General features: G+C 43.2%; 1 protein-coding gene across 19 annotated transcripts in view; it reads right to left on the minus strand.

Annotated features, from left to right (window-relative positions):
- The window catches only part of engl (endoglin, like), a 449,904-nt gene that overhangs the window by 408,260 nt on the left and 19,835 nt on the right, over positions 1–21,809 (minus strand). The window contains exons 13-21 of one of the 19 annotated variants that reach the window (XM_087243551.1): positions 19,267–19,372; positions 17,781–17,949; positions 13,105–13,372; positions 12,041–12,110; positions 11,886–11,939; positions 6,392–6,487; positions 5,123–5,311; positions 4,750–4,915; positions 4,226–4,408 (exon numbers count right to left, since the gene is read on the minus strand). In XM_087243551.1, the coding sequence (XP_087099677.1) occupies positions 5,178–5,311; positions 6,392–6,487; positions 11,886–11,939; positions 12,041–12,110; positions 13,105–13,372; positions 17,781–17,949; positions 19,267–19,372 (897 nt within the window). In that variant the 3' untranslated portion in view covers positions 4,226–4,408; positions 4,750–4,915; positions 5,123–5,177. Of the gene's footprint in view, positions 1–4,225; positions 4,916–5,023; positions 5,312–6,391; positions 6,488–11,885; positions 11,940–12,040; positions 12,111–13,104; positions 13,373–17,780; positions 17,950–19,266; positions 19,373–21,809 lie in introns of those variants that run through there. The other 18 variants (XM_087243553.1, XM_087243549.1, XM_087243550.1 and 15 more) reach the window with 18 other exon arrangements.

The following is a 21,809-nucleotide window of genomic DNA, read 5'->3' on the forward strand; positions in this document are numbered from 1 at the left end:
GGACAATTAGGCCTGCAATTCACCTATAGCACATGTGTTTGGACATGTGAGGGAAACCGGGAGGAAACCCACGCGAACATGCAAACTCCACACAGAAACACCAACTTTCAAGACTATTTCAGTTAAATTTCTGCATTTAGCAGCGTCTGATTTTAGAGCAATTTTTTGTTTTCGCTGAATTTTTCGGCACCGGCTTTCATTTTTACCATCCATCTCTGACAATAAGCTTGTGTTGCACTTACTGTTTGTTTGACAGTCTTGCCAGATTTTGATTACGTTCGCGTAACCTCTAATTGGGTCGGCTCATCTTGAAACCAGCCGGCCATTGCCGATTGGACCAATGCTTAACATTTAATATTATTATTACTACCATCATCATCATCATCATCATCATCATCATAATATTCACATCTTGCAAGAGATAAAAGCTGCCTGCATGTAAAAACGATACATACAAATAATAATAATGATAATAATAATAATAAAAATAGCATACTGGCCCACATTTAAAAAATAGTCCGGCCCTTCTGGCATTTGCCAGAATTGCCAGATGGCCAGTCCGCCCCTGAAGAGGTGTCACTTTAAAAATGCACACAACTAACATTATAATGAAAAGACTGCTTTCCTAACTTTTTAATGCTTATTTAAGACGAAATCAGTTGTGTTTGGAAAAAAAACCCAACCAAGATCGACATCCTTATATGTTATTATTATTAATTATGTGTGTATGTCTGTTTAAATACGCACCCTCTCTCCGCTTCAAATCGCGTGTACAGAATCAGTTTGGGAAACAGCGTCTGTTTATCACTATGGAGCGCGTCAGCTGACAGTCATGCACCATTATATGACTGTTTTGAGGATTGTATAGGATGGGCGACGGCACCTGTAATCAAAAGGAAATGGAATCGCGCCGTTTTTAATATTTATTTATAAGCGTTTTCATTCCTAAACAAAGCGAAAGCACAGAAGACTCATGTTTTAGAGCAAGGGGCGACCCCTGGTGGTTCGGCGGTATGGATTGCGTATAGGGAGGCTCGGCTGTTCAGAGAAAGACTGAAAATACGGGAGAAATACCTTTACGGGATGATAGCGGGATAGAACAGTAAAATACGAGAGAATCCCGGGAAAAACGGGAGGGTTGATTGGAAAGGTAAATTGATTTATGAATCATTTCCAGTGAACCAAATCAGTTTGATTCTCAAATCTGATTCTGAATCCAGCAGTTTGATTCACACTTGATTCATAACCAACCAAAGCTTTGCAAAGCATCAAAAACAGCCATAACTAGTCCATGATCTGACCTTTAATAATAACAACAATGTAATACAACAGATCTAGAAGAACATACTAAAGTCTAAAAGTACACCTTTGTTTTTTATTTTCTCAAGTTTAAAGGGACAGTTTACGTCATTTACTCTCTCCATATCTGTTTCTTCTATTAAACACAAAATAAGATGCTGGAAATAAACAGCCATTGACTTCCATGGTATATATATATATATATGTATTTTGCCTCAACTACAGATGTAAATCTTTCCAGCATTCTTCAGAAAATCTATTTTTGTGTTTTTGTGTTTTTTTTTTTTTGAGTGAACTGTCCCTTTAAGAAATAAGTTAATACATTTATTAGTTTATTTTATTAATACTTACACTTTAGCATAGATATATACACTAGATATCACCTGGCCTATTGTTGTCTATTGGACGGAATGCGTCAAGGGTAGCGCTCCTTTGAAATGAATGCGGGACCAAGGTACAGTGGAGGACTGTGGCCATCCAAAGCCAGAGATATACACATATACACATATATCTGTGATCGGGAGTTTCCCTGGATGTTAGTGTGTAATTTTTTTTTCTAATTACGAAAATTATAATTTTACATCACTTTTCTACATTGATGGATCAGTGACCGCACGGGCATTCCTGACAAAAAGCTTGTGTTTGTGTGTACAGAAATGTACTATCCACCCTCACTGTTAAATTTGATCTAATCATGTCCTGAAAAACAGCTCCTCTCCTGCTTTCACTTCTCACACTGACGGAGGGAGCGATTCGTTTGTGAATGAATCCCCGTTATGAACGACTCCCTGCAAAAAAAATCCAGCTTAAACCAGTCTATACTGGTTGGCTGGTTTTAGCTGGTCGACCAGGCTGGTTTTAGAGGGGTTTTGGCCACTTCCAGGCTGGTTTCTGGCCATTTCCAGCCTGGTCTTAGCTGGTCAGGCTGGAAAATGACCAGCTAAATCCAGCTCCTGGTTTAAGCTGGACATAGCTGGTTTTGGCTGGGCTCCCAGCCTGCTAGGCTGGTCAAGCTGGTTTTAGCTGGTCATCTCCCAGCCTAACCAGCTAGGACCAGGCTGGAAATGGCTGGAAACCAGCCTGGAAATGGCCAAAACCCCTCTAAAACCAGCCTGGTTGACCAGCTAAAACCAGCCAACCAGCCTAGGCTGGTTTAAGCTGGATTTTTCAGCAGGGCTCGTTCACTAGCCGACAATAATGCAAGTTTCTGGCAGCGCAGCATCTCGTTGTCATATTTATTTTGCATTGTTTGCTGATTTTATTCAACAAAACTAGCACAAGCCGAGTGTTTAGTGCGAGTTGGAGCTGCTTTGCCTTATGGTGAATGCAGTAAGTGACTGTTATCATCAATAACGTGACCTGATTAGCACAAAAGTTCAGAACATACAAAAACAGAAAAAAACTTAATATTACCTATGAAATGTTCTGCCTTTGTGCTTTGTTTTCTTTGTTTGCTCGTTACTACACCCGTAGACAGCGCTAAAGTCCCGCATCTTCACGTAATAACACTGTCTTGACTAGTGCGGTTAAATGACATTTGTATTGGGAGCACTGTACCAATATGGCGGCGCTATTGACGCATGCTCAGGGTCCCTATGCGATATCTAGTGTATATATCTATGACACTTTAGAAACACATCTGTCTACGTAAGCACTCTAACACATTCATTATAAAACAATGGAGTGATCGTTTAATAAATTAAAGAATATTAAAGATGCACAAATCTTACAGATAAATCAATGAGATGATTGTACACACTAATAATACATCAGCAGCGATCAGTCACAGAGCAGAATGCAGCTTCACTTTGTACATTATCTGTTAATGAAAACTTTCTGTATTTAGTGATTCACTTCTGTTTATTTACGGTGGTGATTTGTATTATGGGATGTTGATCTCTGCTTTGTTGACTTATTAATGTTGAAATTTCAACTCTACAGTTTAACAAAGTGACTTGTACTGACATTTCAGTTGTTTTGAAATAATAACATAATGAATAATTTCTAGATAAATAAGTGTGTAAAATAACAGAAAATACGCTGCAGTTTATTACAAGGTGTCTGTAGCATAATCAGGCCCGGATTGGCTAATCGGGAGGACCGGGAGAGTTCCCGGTGGGCCGGTCTGTTTTTTGACCGCTAGGGCCGGTGTCCCTAGCTCCAGAATCTGTTGCTCTCAGCAGTCACACTTTTTAAAAATAATTAATTTATTTACTTGACCACAGTCTTCTTATTCATTATTTTACCGCAGTTATGCTCTTTTTATCTATTTTCTCGTAGCCTCGTGAGCAAGATGCAGCCTGCAGGTTAATGATGATATAACTAGATAAGTCACTGTTTGATGTACAGCTGTTGTGGTACAGTGGTAAGCGCTTTAGGTTATGACGCCACCAATCTGGGTTCGGAACTTTACTGATTGACAGTTTTTTTTTTTAGATTTATTGTTAAGACATATAATACTGTAAGGTTGTTGAACATTTAAAGTTCTAAAACAGCTGTTTTCTCAAAAAAAGACGTGATAGTGTCATTAGAAACTGATTTGGAAATGACCTTATTTTAATATAGTCAGTGGTGAACTGAGGTGGGCCGGTCTGAGGCTTGAAACTCCAGGGCTGAAAAAGAGTCCCACTCCGGCCCTGAGCATAATATACAACACCACAGGGCCGGAGTGGGACTCTTTTTCAGCCCTGGAGTTTCAAGCCTCAGACCGGCCCACCTCAGTTCACCACTGACTATATTAAAATAAGGTCATTTCCAAATCAGTTTCTAATTACACTATCACGTCTTTTTTTTTTTTTTTTTTTTGAGAAAACAGCTGCTTTAGAACTTCAAATGTTCAACAACCCTAACAGTATTTTATGTCTTAACAATAAATATGAAAAAAAAAAATTACTTAGACGAGGATCGAACCCGGGTCAGCGACATCGTAATCTAGTGTGCTACCCACTTGACCACAACAGCAATACATTAGGGTTGCAGGCTGCGAGAAAATAGATAAAAAGAGCAGAGCTGCGGTAAAATAATGAATAAAAAGGCTGTGGTCAAGTAAATAAATAAAAAAAATTAAAAAGTGTGGCTGCTGAGAGCAACAGATTCCAAGTGGTGCTCACTGCAGAGCCATTTGGGCAGAGCTGAGCTCCAGCGAGGGGGAGCTTGAGCTCTCGTTCCTCCTTGCACTTCTTCTACGAGTGATGTCACTGGGGGTAGGGTTAGGGGTGGGGTTGGTGCACGCATTAAAACAGCTTACAGGAGGAGGAGCGAGAGCTCATGCTCCCTCTCGCTGGAGCTCAGCTTTGCTCAAATGGCTCTGCAGTGAGCAGTGTCTCACAGATTCTGGAGCTAGGGACACCGGCCCTCGCGGCCAAAAAACAGACCGGCCCACCGGGAATTCTCCCGGTCCTCCCGATTAGCCAATCCGGGCCTGCAACACCAACCCAGACAATAGAGCACTGCAGACTATTACACGTGCTCAGAAAAAACACCTTTTCACACTTTTCAAGGTTAAAAGTTGAAAGAAGAAAGATCAAGATCCCATAATGCAAATCAAAAGCAGGAATAAAAGAGGAAAAACAAAAACATCGATCACAAAATACAGAAAACTGCTCACTTACAGATACTGATTACAGCGTAGAGCAGGGGTCACCAATCTCGGTCCTGGAGGGCCGGTGTCCCTTCAGGGTTTAGCTCCAACTTGCCTCAACACACCTGCCTGGGTGTTTCAAGTATACCAAGTAAGACCTTGATTAGCTTGTTCAGGCGTGTTTGATTAGGGTTGGAGCTAAAATCTGCAGGGCACCGGCCCTCCAGGAACAAGTTTGGTGACCCCTGGCGTAGAGAATGCAGAAATCACATCAAACATGTTAGCTTTTGCTCATTTCCTAAAAGTTGTTGTGTGTGTCGTTGACATCATGGAAACTGCTGGTTTCCTCCATTAGTATTGGCGGGTTTATGAAGCCGGGGTTCGGTACGGTGGTCTCTATAACACTGATTCTCTGGGTCAAATCATGCCTCCCTGAAAAACAAACCACAAACATGCTTTGTGTTGGGTAGGTTAATTCCACCGCACAGGCTTATTGGGAATATGTGCCCAGGGCTACATTATTTGAAGCCGTGAAATGTTTCATTTTGCGTGTGAAATGAATCATTGCCTAGGCCTGTCACAATAATCAATATACAGCGGGGGAAATAAGTGTTGAACACGTCACCATTTATCATATTTCAATCATATTTCTAAAGGTGCTGTTGACTTGAAATTTTCACCAGATGTTGGTAACAACCGAAGGAATCAATACATGCAAGAAAAACAAATCTAATTCGTTTACAAATGAAGTTCTGTGTAACAAACTGACATGATGCAGAGTAGAGGATGACATGGGTGTAAATGTATGTATGTGTGTAAATGAAATAGCGCGATGCTGTGTTTAGATTGTTTGTTGCTGTGCGTGTGTGTGTGAGAGAGAGAGAGCTTTGCCTGTGTGTGTGCTTGGTGTTTATGTGTGTGTGTGAGTGTGTGTGTGTGTGTGTGTGTTAGAGAGAGAGAGAAGAGAGAATGAGAGAGAGAGAGAGAGAGAGAGAGAGAGAGAGAGAGCTTTGCCTGTGTGTGTGCTTGGTGTTTATGTGTGTGTGTTAGTGCGCGTGCGCGAATAAGAGAGAGAGAGCTTTGTCTGTGTGTGTGTGCTTGGTGCTGTGTGTGTGTTTATACAGACACCTTGTTATAGGCTGTCTGGACTCTGTATAGCTGGGTGATTTTCGGTTTTGTTCTCCACCCCGCTCTTTAGTGGGATCGGGCCGTGGCGGGTAGAAAACGGGGTGGGGCGAGCAACGGGACAACATATGCTTAATATAAGTGGGAGCGGTCGGGTTCGGGCTAAAACCAGGCGGGTGTGGGCGGGAGTGGGATTCAAAATTAAGTCCCGCGCAGATCTCTAGCTTGAAACAGCTTGTGCTCTTTAAGCAGATGGTGCTGCATTTCTATGGAGATCCCAGTGTAGCCGCCATTACGGCTCATGGTTTTTCAGTCACCGCACAGGTCACGAGAATGAAAACTATCAATGAGTCTGTGTTGCACATAGTGTGATTTTGTGTGTTTTACCGGTGTGTGTGTAGATGCACCACAGCGCCCCCATCAGAGACAACCCCATCAGAAACGCAGCGAACACCACTAGCAGCACAGAGCCTTCCACTGCGCCTGAACACAAGCAAAACACAGCTCTCAGATCAGCGTGACACAACAAACACGGTTATAATGGAAAAACAGGAGTGGACATTTTTAACCCTTTGACGCCACAAGCTATGTAAAACCCTTTCTAGTACACAACATGAGTCTTAGGGTGCTTTCACACCTACACTTTTGTTTCGGAACGTGTCTCGTTTGCCCAGTTAGCGCAGTTCGTTTGCCATATGTGAACAGGGCAATCGCGCTCTGTTGCGCTCTGTTCCACGCCAAAGTAATCGCTCCGAGATCGCTTGAATGAGGTGGTCTCGGCTCGATTGAAACGAACCCTGGAGCGGTTCGATTGCAGTGAGAAAGCGATCCGATCCGAGCGCGGTTATATCACAGTGTTTTATGGATATGTAATAGGCTTACGGCTATATGAAGAGAGAATTATGAGTATGGCGGGATGTTTCGCGAGTCTCCGGATGCCCGCAAACGAGTGATGATCTCCCGGTAATCTCGTGTCTCCCTCCAGGTCCTCAAATAGGCATCGTCGCGCACCCTTCTCACACCTCCCCACCGCATCTCTCCTCAGACACGTCGCGCGTGCACCCTAACAATCACCACCAAACCACCACCTCTCCTGACAGCTGAGCGGGACGCTGCAAAATAAACCCTGACACTCTGACCAATGTGAGGAGAGTTTACTCGCACGTGACTTGTTTTAGCTCTTTTGGTCCGATTAGAAACTTTGTAGTGTGAAAGCGAACCGCTCCAAGAGCAAAGAGCAACAATGTAACAATTGTAATCTCTGTTTCGGAACAACTGAATCGATTCACAGGTGTGAAAGCACCCTACCTGCCTTATTTAGTTCGATTGATTCGCACTAGAGTCGTTTTCCCTTTTGGTGTGGTTCGTTTGGGAAGGTGAGAATGCAGCAATCGTACTCGAGTGCGCACCAAAAGCGGATCAAATAAGCGTACCGAGACCTGCTTGAAGAGGTGATCTCGGTACGCTTTCAAACGAACCCTGGAGCGGTTCATTTGTGGTGAGAATATGATCCGTACTAAAACAGGTCCAACCGCAAAAAGTACTGCGCCTTTTGGACTAATTCAGCTGCTGTAGGCCGATGCGCTGTGCCTTATGGGATATGGAGGAAAAATATTTGTTGACAGTGCTTTACCAACAGAGAGAGAGTGAGAGAGGGGAAAACATTACCTGATGGATCATTGGTAATATTTCCGCAAGATGACCATGTCGCAGTTTAGCTAAATTAATTCACGTCTCCTCCTGAAGTGACGAGCGATGCATTAAACACTGTTTTCCAGCCGCGGCCGCGCTTCATTTTCGAAATGTATAGTTTGTCTAAAGCAGGAATACAATCAGTCAGCGCAGTCCTCCCTTCAGAGTAAAAGGTTTTGTTTACCTGCGGGAGTTCATTGGCATTTTCCCGCACGTGAATTCTGACCAATCAATAAGCAGTAAAGGAAATATATTTAACAACTTCTGGCCAATGAGAGATGTGGATTTTGTCAGATGACAGCATTTTGGTTCGTTTCAAATGGTTCGGACCGAAGCCAGCAGTGTGGTGTGAAAATGACCAAAGACGGCAGAAAATGCAACAATGCATCATTTATTGCGCTTGGTCCGGACCAAATGAAACAGGTGCTTTCACACCTGTGGATCGATTCTCTTGTTCCGAAACAGAGCTTAAAAGTGTTACAGTGTTGCTCTTTGCTCTTGGAGCGGTTCGCTTTCACACGGCAAAGTTTCTAATCGGACCAAAAGAGCTAAAACAAGTCACGTGTGAGTAAACTCTCCTCACATTGGTCAGAGTTTCATGGTTTATTTTGCAGAGTCCCGCTCAGCTGACATGCGTCATTTTAATTTATGACGATGAGCAATGAGGCATTATAAGCGAAAAAGCTGTGCTTTCATTTTGAATGGTGACAACCACAGACATTGTCACTAAATATTAATCAGAGGTAAGACTTTCTCATACATAGGAGTTGGCTTATGCATTATTTATGTATATTAGGTTTTACATTATAGAGAGAAATACAGATAAACCAGACTTGTTTGGTCAGTCTTCCTAACGGATAAACAGCTCTCGTTAATAGTTAACATGCTTTCACTTTCGTATTTGACATGAGACGCACATTTACCAGACGGAATGACATCCTGCCCTACTCGTTATTCTCATATAGCCGTATATGCCCATTACATATCTAGAGTATAAAACACTGTAACATAGCCTGGTTTGGATCGTATTGCTTTCTCACTATAATCGATCCGCTCCAGAGTTCGTTTCAATCGAGCCGGGACCACCTCATTCAGGCGATCTCGGACCGATTGTTTTGGTGCGGATCCGAGTGCGATTGCTGGTTTCACATATGCCAAACGAACCGCGCTAACTGGGGAAACACGCCAGGTTCCAAAACAAAAATCTAGGTGTGAAAGCACCCTAAAATGACCCACATACATTTCTAATGTAATTTTAAACCAAGTGAAGAAATTAATTTATAGCAAAACTATAGAAGTCACTTTAACACCATATACGCATCAAAGGGTTAATGTGAATGCGTAAGGCTTTTCACAGCAAATAATCCTTATGAAAAATAACTATGGTTTAACCACAAAAAAACTAAACAAACCAACACAAAAACATCAACCCATGGTTACAGTAGTAATTCATTTAATAATAAAACACTTACAAAAACATGGTTACTGTGTTTACCACGGTAAATAAAAACTGCTAATCTAACTTAGTCTGGCCATGGCATCTACATACTGCGGATTTATGTTGATTTGAAACACCCGATTTGAACAAAAGCATCTGTAAATGAGTAAATGTACTAGTAAACAATTAATCCATCTAGGTTTTACCACACTAACTAAGGCCGTACTCACACTAGGTACAGTTGCCTCGAACCGGGCCAAAGCACGCTTGTCCCCCCTCCCTTCTCCCCCGACGGCCCGTACCCACACCACAATCGGGCCTCGGCACGCTTACGTCATCGCTGCTGCGCTGTTCAGTGAGAAGCGCTCTCTCACTCAGCAGCACAGTGGAGATTTCTCTAGTTATATCGTTTCAGTCGTTTGATATGCAGCAACATGCAGTCAAACTTCGCCAAACAGTCCTTAGGGATGCGGCGACACGCTGTCAGATATTTCGCAGAACAGATCCGCCACTTTTGCCGCTCAAAAACAATCATAAAGCCCTCGTGCTGCAGGAATGAGGTGGTCTACCGAAGGTGCAGCTGTCGTGCTGTGAGGAGTTTGTGTCTTTAATAAACGACGGCAGTTTGCGTTCACTGAACAGTAAGAATGATTAATAAATCCATATAAAACAGCCCTGTAAAAGTCACGTCTCGCTTTCAGTTTCGGGCTTTGGCGCGTTTTGCACTCACACACAAGCGTACCGTGCCAAAGCCCAAGTGAACCGCACTCAGGCACACCTCTTCCAACCGGGCCAGTGCCGGCTAAGTGAACCGAGCTTGAGCCCGATTCAGCGCACTCACACTTCTCAAACGATCAGGGAAACGGGCCTGGGCACGGTACGAATGGCATAGTGTGAGTAGGCCCTAACACTCACGAAAGAAAGTGAAGTGGAGGGGGGTGGGGTTTCTATTCTTTATCCTACCCATCAGATCATGCTACTAACACTGTATTTGAATGGTTCTGAGGTTGGGGTAAGGGATTAGGTAGGTTAGGACGATATTACAGCTTTAACTTACACTGCTTCACATGAAAATTTTCCACTGGTAGCAAAATCTGATGGGTAGCATATTGCGTCAGCAAAATGTGCTACCTACTTTTTGAACAGGAGGTAGGAGAATCTGACAAGGTAGGACAAATCGACAGAACAGCGTATCAGATTTCAGCTGGATCCTGGATATTTAAGCCCTGTTTAACCTGTGGTTATACGTAACATTTTAATCAACGCACACACTTGTGCAAACACTTGTGCAGCTATTTTTACAGGGACTTCTCATAGACACAATGATTTTTTTTTACTGGGCAGGCTATATATTCTATACCTCTACCTCTAAACCAGTGGTCACCAAACTTGTTCCTGGAGGGCTGGTGTCCTGCAGATTTTATCTCCAACCCTAATCAAACACACCTGAACAAGCTAATCAAGGTCTTACAAGGTATACTTGAAACATCCAGCCAGGTGTGTTGAGGCAAGATGGAGCTAAACCCTGCAGGGACACCGGCCCTCCAGGACCAGGATTGGTGACCCCTGCTCTAAACCAACCCTTAAAGAAAACAATGTGTTTTTACAGTTTTAAAATACTTCATTCTTTCTGTTTTATGAGCTGTTTTCTTCATGGGGGCTACAAAAATGTCTCCATAAGGTCAAAATATACTGGTACTGCTATACTTGTGGGGACATTTGGTCCATAGGATGTAAGGAATACAGGATACACACAGGATGTTTTTTGTGATTTACGAGGACTCTCCATATGTGTAATGTATTTTATACTGTAATAACAGCATATTATATAGCCTTAATAATAATAATTCCTTACATTTATATAGCGCTTTTCTGGGCACTCAAAGCGCTTTACACATTGGGGAAATCTCCTCATCCACCATAAGTGTGCAGCATGCACCTGGATGACGCGACGGCAGCCATTTTGTGCCAGACCACACAACATTCACCAGGTGATTGGTGGAGAGAAGACAGGGTGACGGAGCCAATTAAGATAAGGTGATGGTTAGGAGGCCATGATGGACAGAGGCCAGTGGGCAGATTTGGCCAGGATGCCGGTGTTAAACCCCTACTCTTTTTTTTTTTTTGAAGGACATCCTGGGATTTTTAACAAGCACAGAGAGTCAGGACCTTGGTTTATTGTCTCATCTGAAAGACTGCACTCACTGAGCAGTATAGAGCCACCTTCACTATACTGGGGCATTAGGAGACACACAGATCACAGGTTGAGCGCCCCCTGCTGGCCTCACTAGCAACACTTCCAACAACCTAGCTTTCCCATTTGGTCTCCCATCCAGGTACTGACCACGCACAGCCCTGCTTAGCTTCAGTGGGCGACCATGTGACACTCACATGTGAAAAAACCCTGTTAAGTATGATTTTAAACAATTTTCAATTACAACAAGACAAGGCATGTCCTCATAAACCACCCCAACGTTGTAAGTCCTAGTTCATATCCATGGCATTATACAAATATGTCCTCATAAACCACTTAAACAAGCACACAAACACTAAAAAGTTGAACAGACTTACTATAATAAAACCGAAATGTAATAAATATTAAGGTGCACATCTGGATATTGCAAACTGGCAGAAGATTACTTTCATTTCCAGATATTGCTGTAGTTGTATGGTCAAATTAAATCTATTCTATTCATTCAAAATCTATTGCAACCCAAAATAAATAATTATATTAAATAACAAAAGACACACCGGTGGGCGACGGAGCCTGTCCCGACATCTCAGCAGGCGTTTGAGCAAGTTTACCTATGAACACACACACACACACACACACACACACACACTCAGTTGAGGGTATTTTCAACACTAATGTGCATGTGAATGCAGCTGCAGTGATGCCTACTCACCAGCAGGGGGCGCCAGAAAGCCAGCAGGATATGTGACTAACACGGGCCGAGACAGATTTCTGTCCTTACACTGTAACAAACACAAACACATGAGTAAACAGTTCAACACTCATGATTCCAGGGGGATTTAAGTAGTAAATGTTGCTGGAGCTAATTTTCGAAAGTGTAATTATATTTAGTTTAAATATTACGTGTTACTTGGCTACTCTTGCTTGAATAAGAGTACAGTTCCTCGCCATATCGGCCTAGAAAATAGCAACAGAACGTTTATTTTGGTCTGTCTTAATACATGATATAGCTACAGAAAAGTTAAGCTTTAAATAGGAAAATTCTCAAAAATATTTTGCTCATTTTTGAGCGAGATGCTAATGGTCTAATCTGAAATGCTAAGCTAAGCTAAGCTAAAAGTGCTCCCACCAGACCCCGCCAGATGGCTGCTTGTTACTCAGGGCTGTTTATATGCTAATGAGAGATCACAAGAGATGATGTCACTAATGGGTGGGGCTTTCCTCTCTGATGACACGCACAAAGAAAGAATGTCTTATTTCCCTGTTGAAAAATCCAGCTTAAACCAGCCTAAGCTGGTTGGCTGGTTTTAGCTGGTCGACCAGGCTGGTTTTAGAGGGGTTTTGGCCACTTCCAGGCTGGTTTCCAGCCATTTCCAGCCTGGTCTTAGCTAGTCAGGCTGGGAGATGACCAGCCAAAACCCGCTATATCCAGCTTAAACCAGGCTAGTCAAGCTTGTTTTAGCTGGATTTAACTGGTAATTTTCCAGTCTGACCAGCTAAGACCAGGCTGGAAATGGCTGGAAATCAGCCTGGAAATGGACAAAACCCCTCTAAAACCAGGCTGGTCAACCAGCTAAAAACAGCCAACCAGCCTAAGCTGGTTTAAGCTGGATTTCTCAGCAGGGTTTGATCAAGTGTGATTATAAACAATTGAGTTCATAAATATTTAGCATTAGAGGCGGGATATATTCACACACTGCTGCCACACAACTGAGTTTAAACCCCTTATAAAAGTGATTTTTGCATAATAGCTCCCCTTTAAGTAATCATAAGTACCTTTTGTGAAGCCTGTATGCGTGTGAGAGCAGGTATTGGATGTCCGTCAGCACAGGTGTGTTTTGCGGCCCCTGACTGCCCCTCGTCCGCATCACACACACGCAGCCGGCAGTGCAGGAACTGAATGGAGTTATTAAAGACGGGCCGCAGGACGAAGCTGAAGCGCAGTGTGTTTAAACTCCGGTCTTCATCATCGTTTCGTCTCCTCCGCTCAGCTTTCCTCGCTCTCGGTCTCTTGTGTTTAAAGCGTCTGGCGATATCGTCTGCGCTGCGGAAATAATACAACCTCAAATCAGAAAAAACTTGCGACAATATGGAAAACACAAATGAAAAAAGAAAGTAGTGATTTATTTTGACTTGACTATGAACACAAAATATTTCTGGTCAGCTTCATTTTATTTAAGGTTTTGGACGCCCATGCATATTTTAACAAGACAATGCTAAACCACATTCTGCACACATTACAAAGTCCTGCTGTGAAGGAAGAGGATACAGGTACTTGACTGGCCTGCCTGCAGTCCCGACCTGTCTCCAATAGAGAATGTGTGGTGCATTTTGAAAACCCCATACTGGTGCCCACCTTGAGACTTGTTTGCAAGATAAACGGGACAAAACAACACCTGAAACACTTCATCACTTGGTCCCTAAACGTCTTTTAAGTGTTGTGAAAACGAATTGCAACATTACAAAGTGGTAAATGCTGTACTGTCTCAACTTTTTTGAAATGATTTGCAAAACCAAAGTTGCAATATGTGTTTATTATGAAATAAACAATATAAATGATGAGAAACACATTCAATAATGTTTGTTGTTTTGTCTGCAATAAAATAAAAGTATTTTTTTTTATTTTTTGAAATCACTTCTTTCTTTTTTATTTGCATTTTCCATACTGTCCCAACTTTTCCTGACTTGAGGTTGTAAGTCAAAATTAAGTGAGTTTTCACTAAAAACCATTAAAATAATCTGACAGAAAGCAGGATGTTAAGTGAGTAATATGATCTCATTTCAAAATGAAAACAAGATTAATTTTGCTTACCCTACTGGCAGATGATTTGGCTTGTTTTAAAGAGCCTCTATTATGGTTTTTTGAAAATGAGCTCCCATGCAGTGTGTAACACAGCTCTGAGTGAATGAGAACATCTAGCTGAGGTTTCAAGAGTTCGCCCTTAGCTGATGATTGATAATGGAGCTTGTTTGGCATGCTTACCCGGGAGAGAGCCCTGAACTCGTGAGATCCTCGAGCCCAGGGCTCCCTCCCGTCGCAGGGCGAGAGGGGAGTCCGAGTTCAGGTAGGTCTCGAGAACTCCCCTGCTTGATAATGTTGGAAGTAGATTGATGCTGTGAAGTGTCTATGCTGTCAATTTAGATTTGTCAATTTACTTATGTTACATGTTTTTGGTCTGTGGAAGGAAACCGGAGAGCCCGGTGAAAACCCACGTAAACACGAGGAGAACATGCAAACTCCGCACAGAAATGCCGACCTGGCCAGAAAGCGTCCGAGCCGGTGACATTCTTGCTGTGCAGCCGCGGTGCTAACCACTGGGCCTCCGTGCTGCCCTGACAAGGAAATGGGAGAAGTAGGGGTGGAAGGGGGGATTCTTCAAGACGAAGATGGATGAAGTAAGATACTCTGGTTATTTATAGTGGTTAAGTAGTCGTCTGATTGGTAAATCAGTGTTAGCTAACGTGGACCAGATGCTATCTGTCAGGGTTCTGCCACTCTGGTCTTATAAATTCTTGTTTTGGTGGCAGAGCTCGGACACTACCCATGTCTGGTCCTGTTTCTGTCTCTGTGTGTGCGCGCGCGCCATCGTGGGTGTACGCAGAGTGTGCGCGCTCCTGCTTGACGTGGCCGCGCGCGCGCTCTGCGTCCCTCAGACGCGTGTGCTCTTGTACTCGTGTTTGTGTTTTTGTCTGTCAGCAGCGTGGCGTTTCATTCCCAGCGTCTCAGTCTTGTTGGTTTCGGTTTTGGTCGGCGCTGGGATGAAGCATGCACGCTGCGTGTGTGAGCGCACGGTGAGTGTTTTCATTCATCGTGTGCTCGTGTCTTGCGTCTTTTGTCAAAGCACGTGGCTCGGTGTTTACATTGTGGTCACGTGCTTTTGTCGTGTGCTTCAGTGTTGTGTTATGTGAGCGCATGGCTTGTATTGTCTCTCTGTGTCATGCGCTCTCCCGTCTATTGTCTAGTCCCACCCTCCTTGTTTACTCATTATTAGTTTGTCATGTTCACCTGTGTGTCAATTTACTTTTTGCTTTATAATCCCCCTCATGTTTTCAGTCCTTGACCAGTTCGTCGTCGATAGTTTCCTGTCTTGTTGTGTCCAGCCCTGTCTTGTTCTGCCAGTCCAGTCAAGTTTGTTTGTTCGTTTATTTGTTTTATTAGATTTTCCCCCCTCGTGGTTGTTTGTTTTGCCTTTTTGTTTTCATTTTATAATGAATAAAAACCCATTTTTGCTGCACCTGAGTCCTCGCTCCTTTTCCTAACCTCGAACTTGACACTATCAATCATAAGCACGTGCTCCTCTCGAAATTAGTTTATTAATAAACTTCACTTTAATCTGAAAGTGCACAGCGTTTAAAAATATAATTTTTTTTAAATAGAAAATTCGACTCTGAGTCGTTTAAATGATTCGTTGTTGGTCCGGATCTTTTGCCTGTTCAACATTGACACAATGCCAAAAATGAACTGCTGGATCCGGTAAGACATGAACGCGCCTTTACATTTGCAAAGTGCGAGTGTGTGTGGGACTGATCCTGAAGATGAGCGAACATTAATGAGTGAACGATCTGGTGATTAATGCAATAATCTACCATGCAACGGGGGATTTGTCAGCCGTTTGTTAAAGGAAGGATCAGAAAAGACAATTGATGTATGGGAGCTTGACAGGAACTTTATCCGTACACACTTCATGGATCAGTTCCTTCCTCCATTTTACAAATGTAAGTAAGTGTGATTAAAATGGCCGCCTCCTTGTTTTCTCTAGCTTGCAAATGATGTATTTAATTGTGTTTTGTTACTTGTAACCGCTTGTTCTGTATCAGGTTAACTCTTTATATTCTCATATGGCGACTTAAACCACGTTGAAAACGTGACGGGTGCTTCTTTGTTTACAGATGTAAATGTGTTTGTGAGCTCGCGATCCTCTGCCGTTTGTCTTAGCTATGGCCGCCGTCAGCTGTTCCTACACACGTTTGGCGGTCAAGATTCCAAATAGTTCAGCTTTTGCCACTGTGTGGAGTAATACTGAATGTGTGTCATGGTTTAGAATGGAGCAATATGCTGCTGTTTAACTGCATTGCTTTAATGCACTCCTGCATTAGGCTCACACATTCACTCTGACTACTTCAACAATGTTGTTAAGCCGTGCTGGGCATTTCTCTCAGTCTTGCGCTGAACCTAGTCGACAATCACAACAGACTGCGTCATCGGACCAATCAGGGCAGTTTAGCCTTACGCTAAGAAGGGAACAAATGAATCGCTGAATGAATCATATGGGAGCCGTTGGAATAATTAATTAAAAATGAATGCATATTATAAGATAACGAAAGTGTTTTTTGAAATTGCATTAATATTATACTATTGTTGGACACCCCAGAATATCACCTTTTATAATGCATTATAGGGGCTGTTTAGGGAAAAACCCACTTGATTTTGGCTCATTTTTTTCTGAAAACAAATCACACACTTCTTAAGTTAAGAAAGTTTGGATATTTAGAGTGCTTTCACATCTGTAGTTCGCTTCATTTGGTCCGCACCAAGGGTAATAAATGATGCATTGTTGCATTTTCTGCCATCTTTGGGTCGTTTCCACACCACACTGCTGGCTTTGGTCCGAACCAGTTGAGACGAACCAAAATGCCCTCATCTGACAAAATCAACATCTCTCATTGGCCAGATGTTGTTGAATATATTTCCTAAACTGCTTATTGATTGGTCAGAATTCACATGCGGGAAAATGCCAATGAACTCCCGCAAGTAAACAAAACCGGCAGACACAAAATGTCGCTTTTTACTCTGGAGGGACGACTGCGCTGACTGATTGTATCCCTGCTTTAGACAAACTATACATTTCGAAAATGAAGCGCGGCCGCGGCTAGAAAACAGTGTTTTAATGCATCGCTCGTCACTTCAGGAGGAGACGTGAATTAATTTTGCTAAACTGCGACATGGTCATCTTGCGGGAATATTACCAACGATCCATCAGGTAATGTTTTCCCCTCTCTCTCTCTCTCTCTGTTGGTAAAGCGCTGTCAACAAATATTTTCCTCCATATCCCATAATGCACAGCGCATCGACCTACGGCAGCTAAATTAGTCCAAAAGGCGAAGTACTTTTTACGGTTGGACCTGTTTTAGTACGGATCATATTCTCACCACAAATGAACCGCTCCAGGGTTCGTTTGAAAGCGTACCGAGACCACCTCTTCAAGCAGGTCTCGGTACGCTTATTTGGTCCGCTTTTGGTGCGCACTCGAGTAGGATTTCTGCATTCTCACCTGCCCAAACGAACCACACCAAAAGGGAAAACGAACTCTAGTGCGAATCAATCGAACTAAATGAGGCAGGTGTGAAAGCACCCTTAGACTAGAAATAAGATACAAATTTGCAGTAAAAAAGTATTATGTGTGCAGTGCAGTCTGTGTAATGTTAGCTCTATAATGTAAAATTCTGTATACTTGTGTTTAAAGCCTCTGGTGGTATCGTCTGCGATGCGGCTCTCGGTGTGTCTCCAACGAGAGAACGGATGAGATTTTCTTCTGTTCTGCTCTTCATCATCCGCTCCTCCATCATCGTCTGTGCTTTCTCTGAGGGTCAGGCTGAAGGAGCTGTCGGACGGGCAGGAGTCTTTAAAGGGTCCGGGAAATTAAAATAAACATGTTTAGATGTTAGTATCAGACTGTTTGTTTTCAGGATATCTATAAGCTAGTTGTCATGGTTGAGATAAGGGGAAAGGGGCAATGACTCACTAAATGGGTTTTATTAATAATTAAATTAAATTAAAGATAACAAAAACAACCGTGAGGGGTGAAAACATTAAGAAAAAGAAAAAAAAAACATACTAGACTGGGCTGGCAGGGATAAGCAGAGCTTCACATGACAAGACAAGGTGATAATCAAAGACAAACAGGCTGGGGCAGCAGACAAGAGGGAGCTATAAAGAGAACAAATTAAGAAACAAACAGGTAAACATAATAAACTAATAATGGGTTAACAAGATGGGAGAGACTAGATGATAGACAAGGGAGCACATGGCTCAAAGAAACAACACAAGCCATGTGCTCACTTAAAACAGGACTAGAACACACAGCCAATGAGAGTACTCATTAACCGCATGTTCACATGAAACACAACACTAAAGCAAGTGGCCACAATGTAAACATGAAGCAACGTGCTTACACAACACCAATAGAAGATATGAGTACACAATAAATAAAACACCTACTGTGCACTCACACATGGGCATGCATGTTCAGATCCCAGGGCCGAACGAAACAGAAGCCAACTTGACTGAATCAATGAGAATGAAACAGCACGCCGCGAACAAACAACAAACACAAGGACAAGAGCATGCATCCCAAGCCCACACGGCCCTTGAGAGCAGTAAGGACCATGCTCACACAAGGACCAAGACACAGACAATTACAGGAATGAGTGCTCGACTGAAGAAAACTCGAGCACAACATAACAGAACACAACATGCAAGACAAGACAGGACTAGTGTCTGGACTCCGCCACCAAAACAAGTATTAACAAGACCCAAGTGGCAGAATCCTGACACTAGTGGCTCTAAATTTCACGTTTGGAAGATATAAAACTGATATAAACACCTAAAGCTTACAGTGCAGTTTTTCCCCTTCTGCCTAAATGGATCAATGCTTTTTTATGACATCACCTCATACTTCTGTTTCTCAGCAAATCTTCTGACCAATCAAATGCTCTCTGGTGTCTGACATGCCCCGCCCCATTCTTCTCATTGGCTTTTTATTTGATTCGCTTGAGCTCAAGCATTCTCACTGGCAGAGCTGTGAGAAAACCAAACGCTATTGGCTGCTTTTATAAAAGGGGCGGGGCTAATCTATGTCCCGCCTTTTTTAATTTTCCAGTTGAGATTACGTTAAACATCCAATAAAATAATGCACATATCAAAGCACTTGACGAGACCTTTAATGACGGGCCAGCCGCTGTGAGCCTGCGGATCTGAGAGAGGAGAAACCAAACACGACTGGAGCTCCACGGCCTCCAGCGCAGAAGAAGAATCCACTGAGATCTGACCAAGACACAGAGAAACAAGGCTCATTATCATATTACATGGACTCTGTTCACATTTGTGTGTTTCTCAGCAGGAGAAGTCTTCATAGTTGGTAAACTTAGGGTGCTTTCACACCTACACTTTTGTTTCGGAACTAGTCTCGTTTGCCCAGTTAGCGCGGTTCGTTTGGCATATGTGAAACCACCATTTGTGCACAGATCCGCGCCAAAACAATCGCTCCGAGATCGTTTGAATGAGGTGGTCTCAGCTCGATTGAAACCAACTCTGGAGCAGATCGATTGTAGTGAAAAAGCAAACGATCCGAGCATGGTTATATCACAGTGTTTTATGGATATGTAATTGGCATACGGCTGTATGAAGAGAGAATTATGAGTAGGGCGGGGACCGGGAGGTCATTCAACAGACATCCCAAGTCTCCCTGTGCATTTGGGGGAGACTCCCGGATGTCTGCAAACGAGTGATAATCTCCCGGTAATCACGTGTCTCCCTCCCAGTCTTCAAAAACATCGCGCACCCTTCTCACCCCTCCTCACCGCATCCCTCCTCGCTCTTCAGACACGTTAGCACACCCTGTCAAACACCACCAAACCACCACCCTCCCTGACAGCTGAGCGGGACTCTGCAAAATAAACCCTGAAACTCTGACCAATGTGAGGAGAGTTTACTCGCATATGACTTGTTTAAGCTCTTTTGGTCCATTTAGAAAGTTTGCCATGTGAAAGCGAACCGCACCAAGAGCAAAGAGCAACACTGTACCAGTTTTAATCCCTGTATCGGAACAACTGAATCGATTCACAGGTTTGAAAGTGTAACGGAGGCCAGCTAGTGTGTGCTGTGCAGGTAAACCTCACTCCTCTGACCTCTAAAGGTGCTCTAGCGACAGATGCTAGAGGCCATAGTCTTTAGCCTTCTTGTTAGAGCAACTGACTCCCATGCGGAAGGTCGCCGGTTCTATACCAGCTCAGAGCGGGTTGGGTGGCGTAGGACCGGTGGGGTTACATTGGTGCCGTGACCCGGATGGAAGTGAGTTTTAGGGGGGTGAGTGTAACGGAGGCCAGCTAGTGAGTGCTTTGCAGGTAAACCTCACTCCTCTGACCTCTAAAGGTGCTTTAGCGACAGATGCTAGAGGCCATGGTCTTTAGCCTCCTTGTTAGAGCAACCGACTCCCATGCGGAAGGTCGCCAGTTCGATCCTAGCTCGGAGTGGGTTGGGTGGCGTAGGACCGGGGGGGTTACAAAAGCATTCTTAGTGCACAGTGATTGGGAGAGTACACCAAATCATTTATTTACTATCTTTAAAAATAAAAGAAACTCTCCATGATGGCGTTATCATAAATTAAAATAAAAACAGTGCGAGACTGAAACGTCAGAGAGTAGAGAAATTAATCATTTTATTGCTAACTATTGCATTACTATAGTAAACAATAGTATTTTCTTGCTAAGCTAAAATTTCCAAGAGAAACGTAGGGTGCTTTCAAACTGGTGAATCGATTCAGTTGTTCCGAAACAGGGATTAAAGCTGTTACAGTGTTGCTCTTTGCTCTTGGTGCGGTTCGCTTTCACATGGCAAAGTTTCTAAACAAACCAAAAGAGCTAAAACAAGTCACGTGTGAGTAAACTCTCCTCACAGTGGTCAGAGTTTCAGGGTTTATTTTGCAGAGTCCCGCTCAGCTGTCAGGGAGGGTGGTGGTTTGGTGGTGTTTGACAAGGTGTGCGCGACGTGTCTGAAGAGCGAGGAGGGATGCGGTGGGGAGGGATGAGAAGGGTGCACGAGGTATTAGAGGACCAGGAGGGCGATGCACGATTTCTGGGAGATTATCACTCGTTTGCGGGCATCTTGGAGTCTCTGTGCATTTGTGGGAGACTCCCGACTCTTCCGGGAGACTTAGGATATCTGGAATTACCTCCCGCCCTACTCATAATCCTCTCTTCATATAGCCGAATGTCTATTACATATCCATAAAACACTGTGATATAACCGGGCTCAGATCACATCGCTATCTCACTACAATCGATTCGTTTCAATCGACCCGAGACCACCTCATTCAAGCGATCTCAGAGCGATTGTTTTGACGTGGGTTCGATAGTGATTGGTGGATTCACCGATACCAACTGAACCGCACTAACTGGGCAAAGGAGACAGATTCCGAAACAAAAGTCTAGGTGTGAAAGCACCCTAACTGCATTCTGACAAAATATTTGCCCTCTCTCACAATAGTTGATTTTCTTTCGCAAAAAAAATTGTTGTCATTCTCTCACAAAACATGCAATTTCAGGCGATATATTTAGCCACCCTGTAAATTGTATTTATTTTTCAATTATTTAATTATTAAGTGATATTCAATATAAGCAGAACATTTTCATAGTATTTCCCAGCAAAAAAGTGTCATTATCGCCCCCTGTTGGTTCGGGGTGTGCTTAACATGCATCACAGT

This window comes from Danio rerio, chromosome 3 (assembly GCF_052040795.2).
Source record: "Danio rerio strain M-AB ecotype USA chromosome 3, GRCz13ab, whole genome shotgun sequence".
In the NCBI taxonomy this organism is placed as follows: Eukaryota; Metazoa; Chordata; class Actinopteri; order Cypriniformes; family Danionidae; genus Danio; species Danio rerio.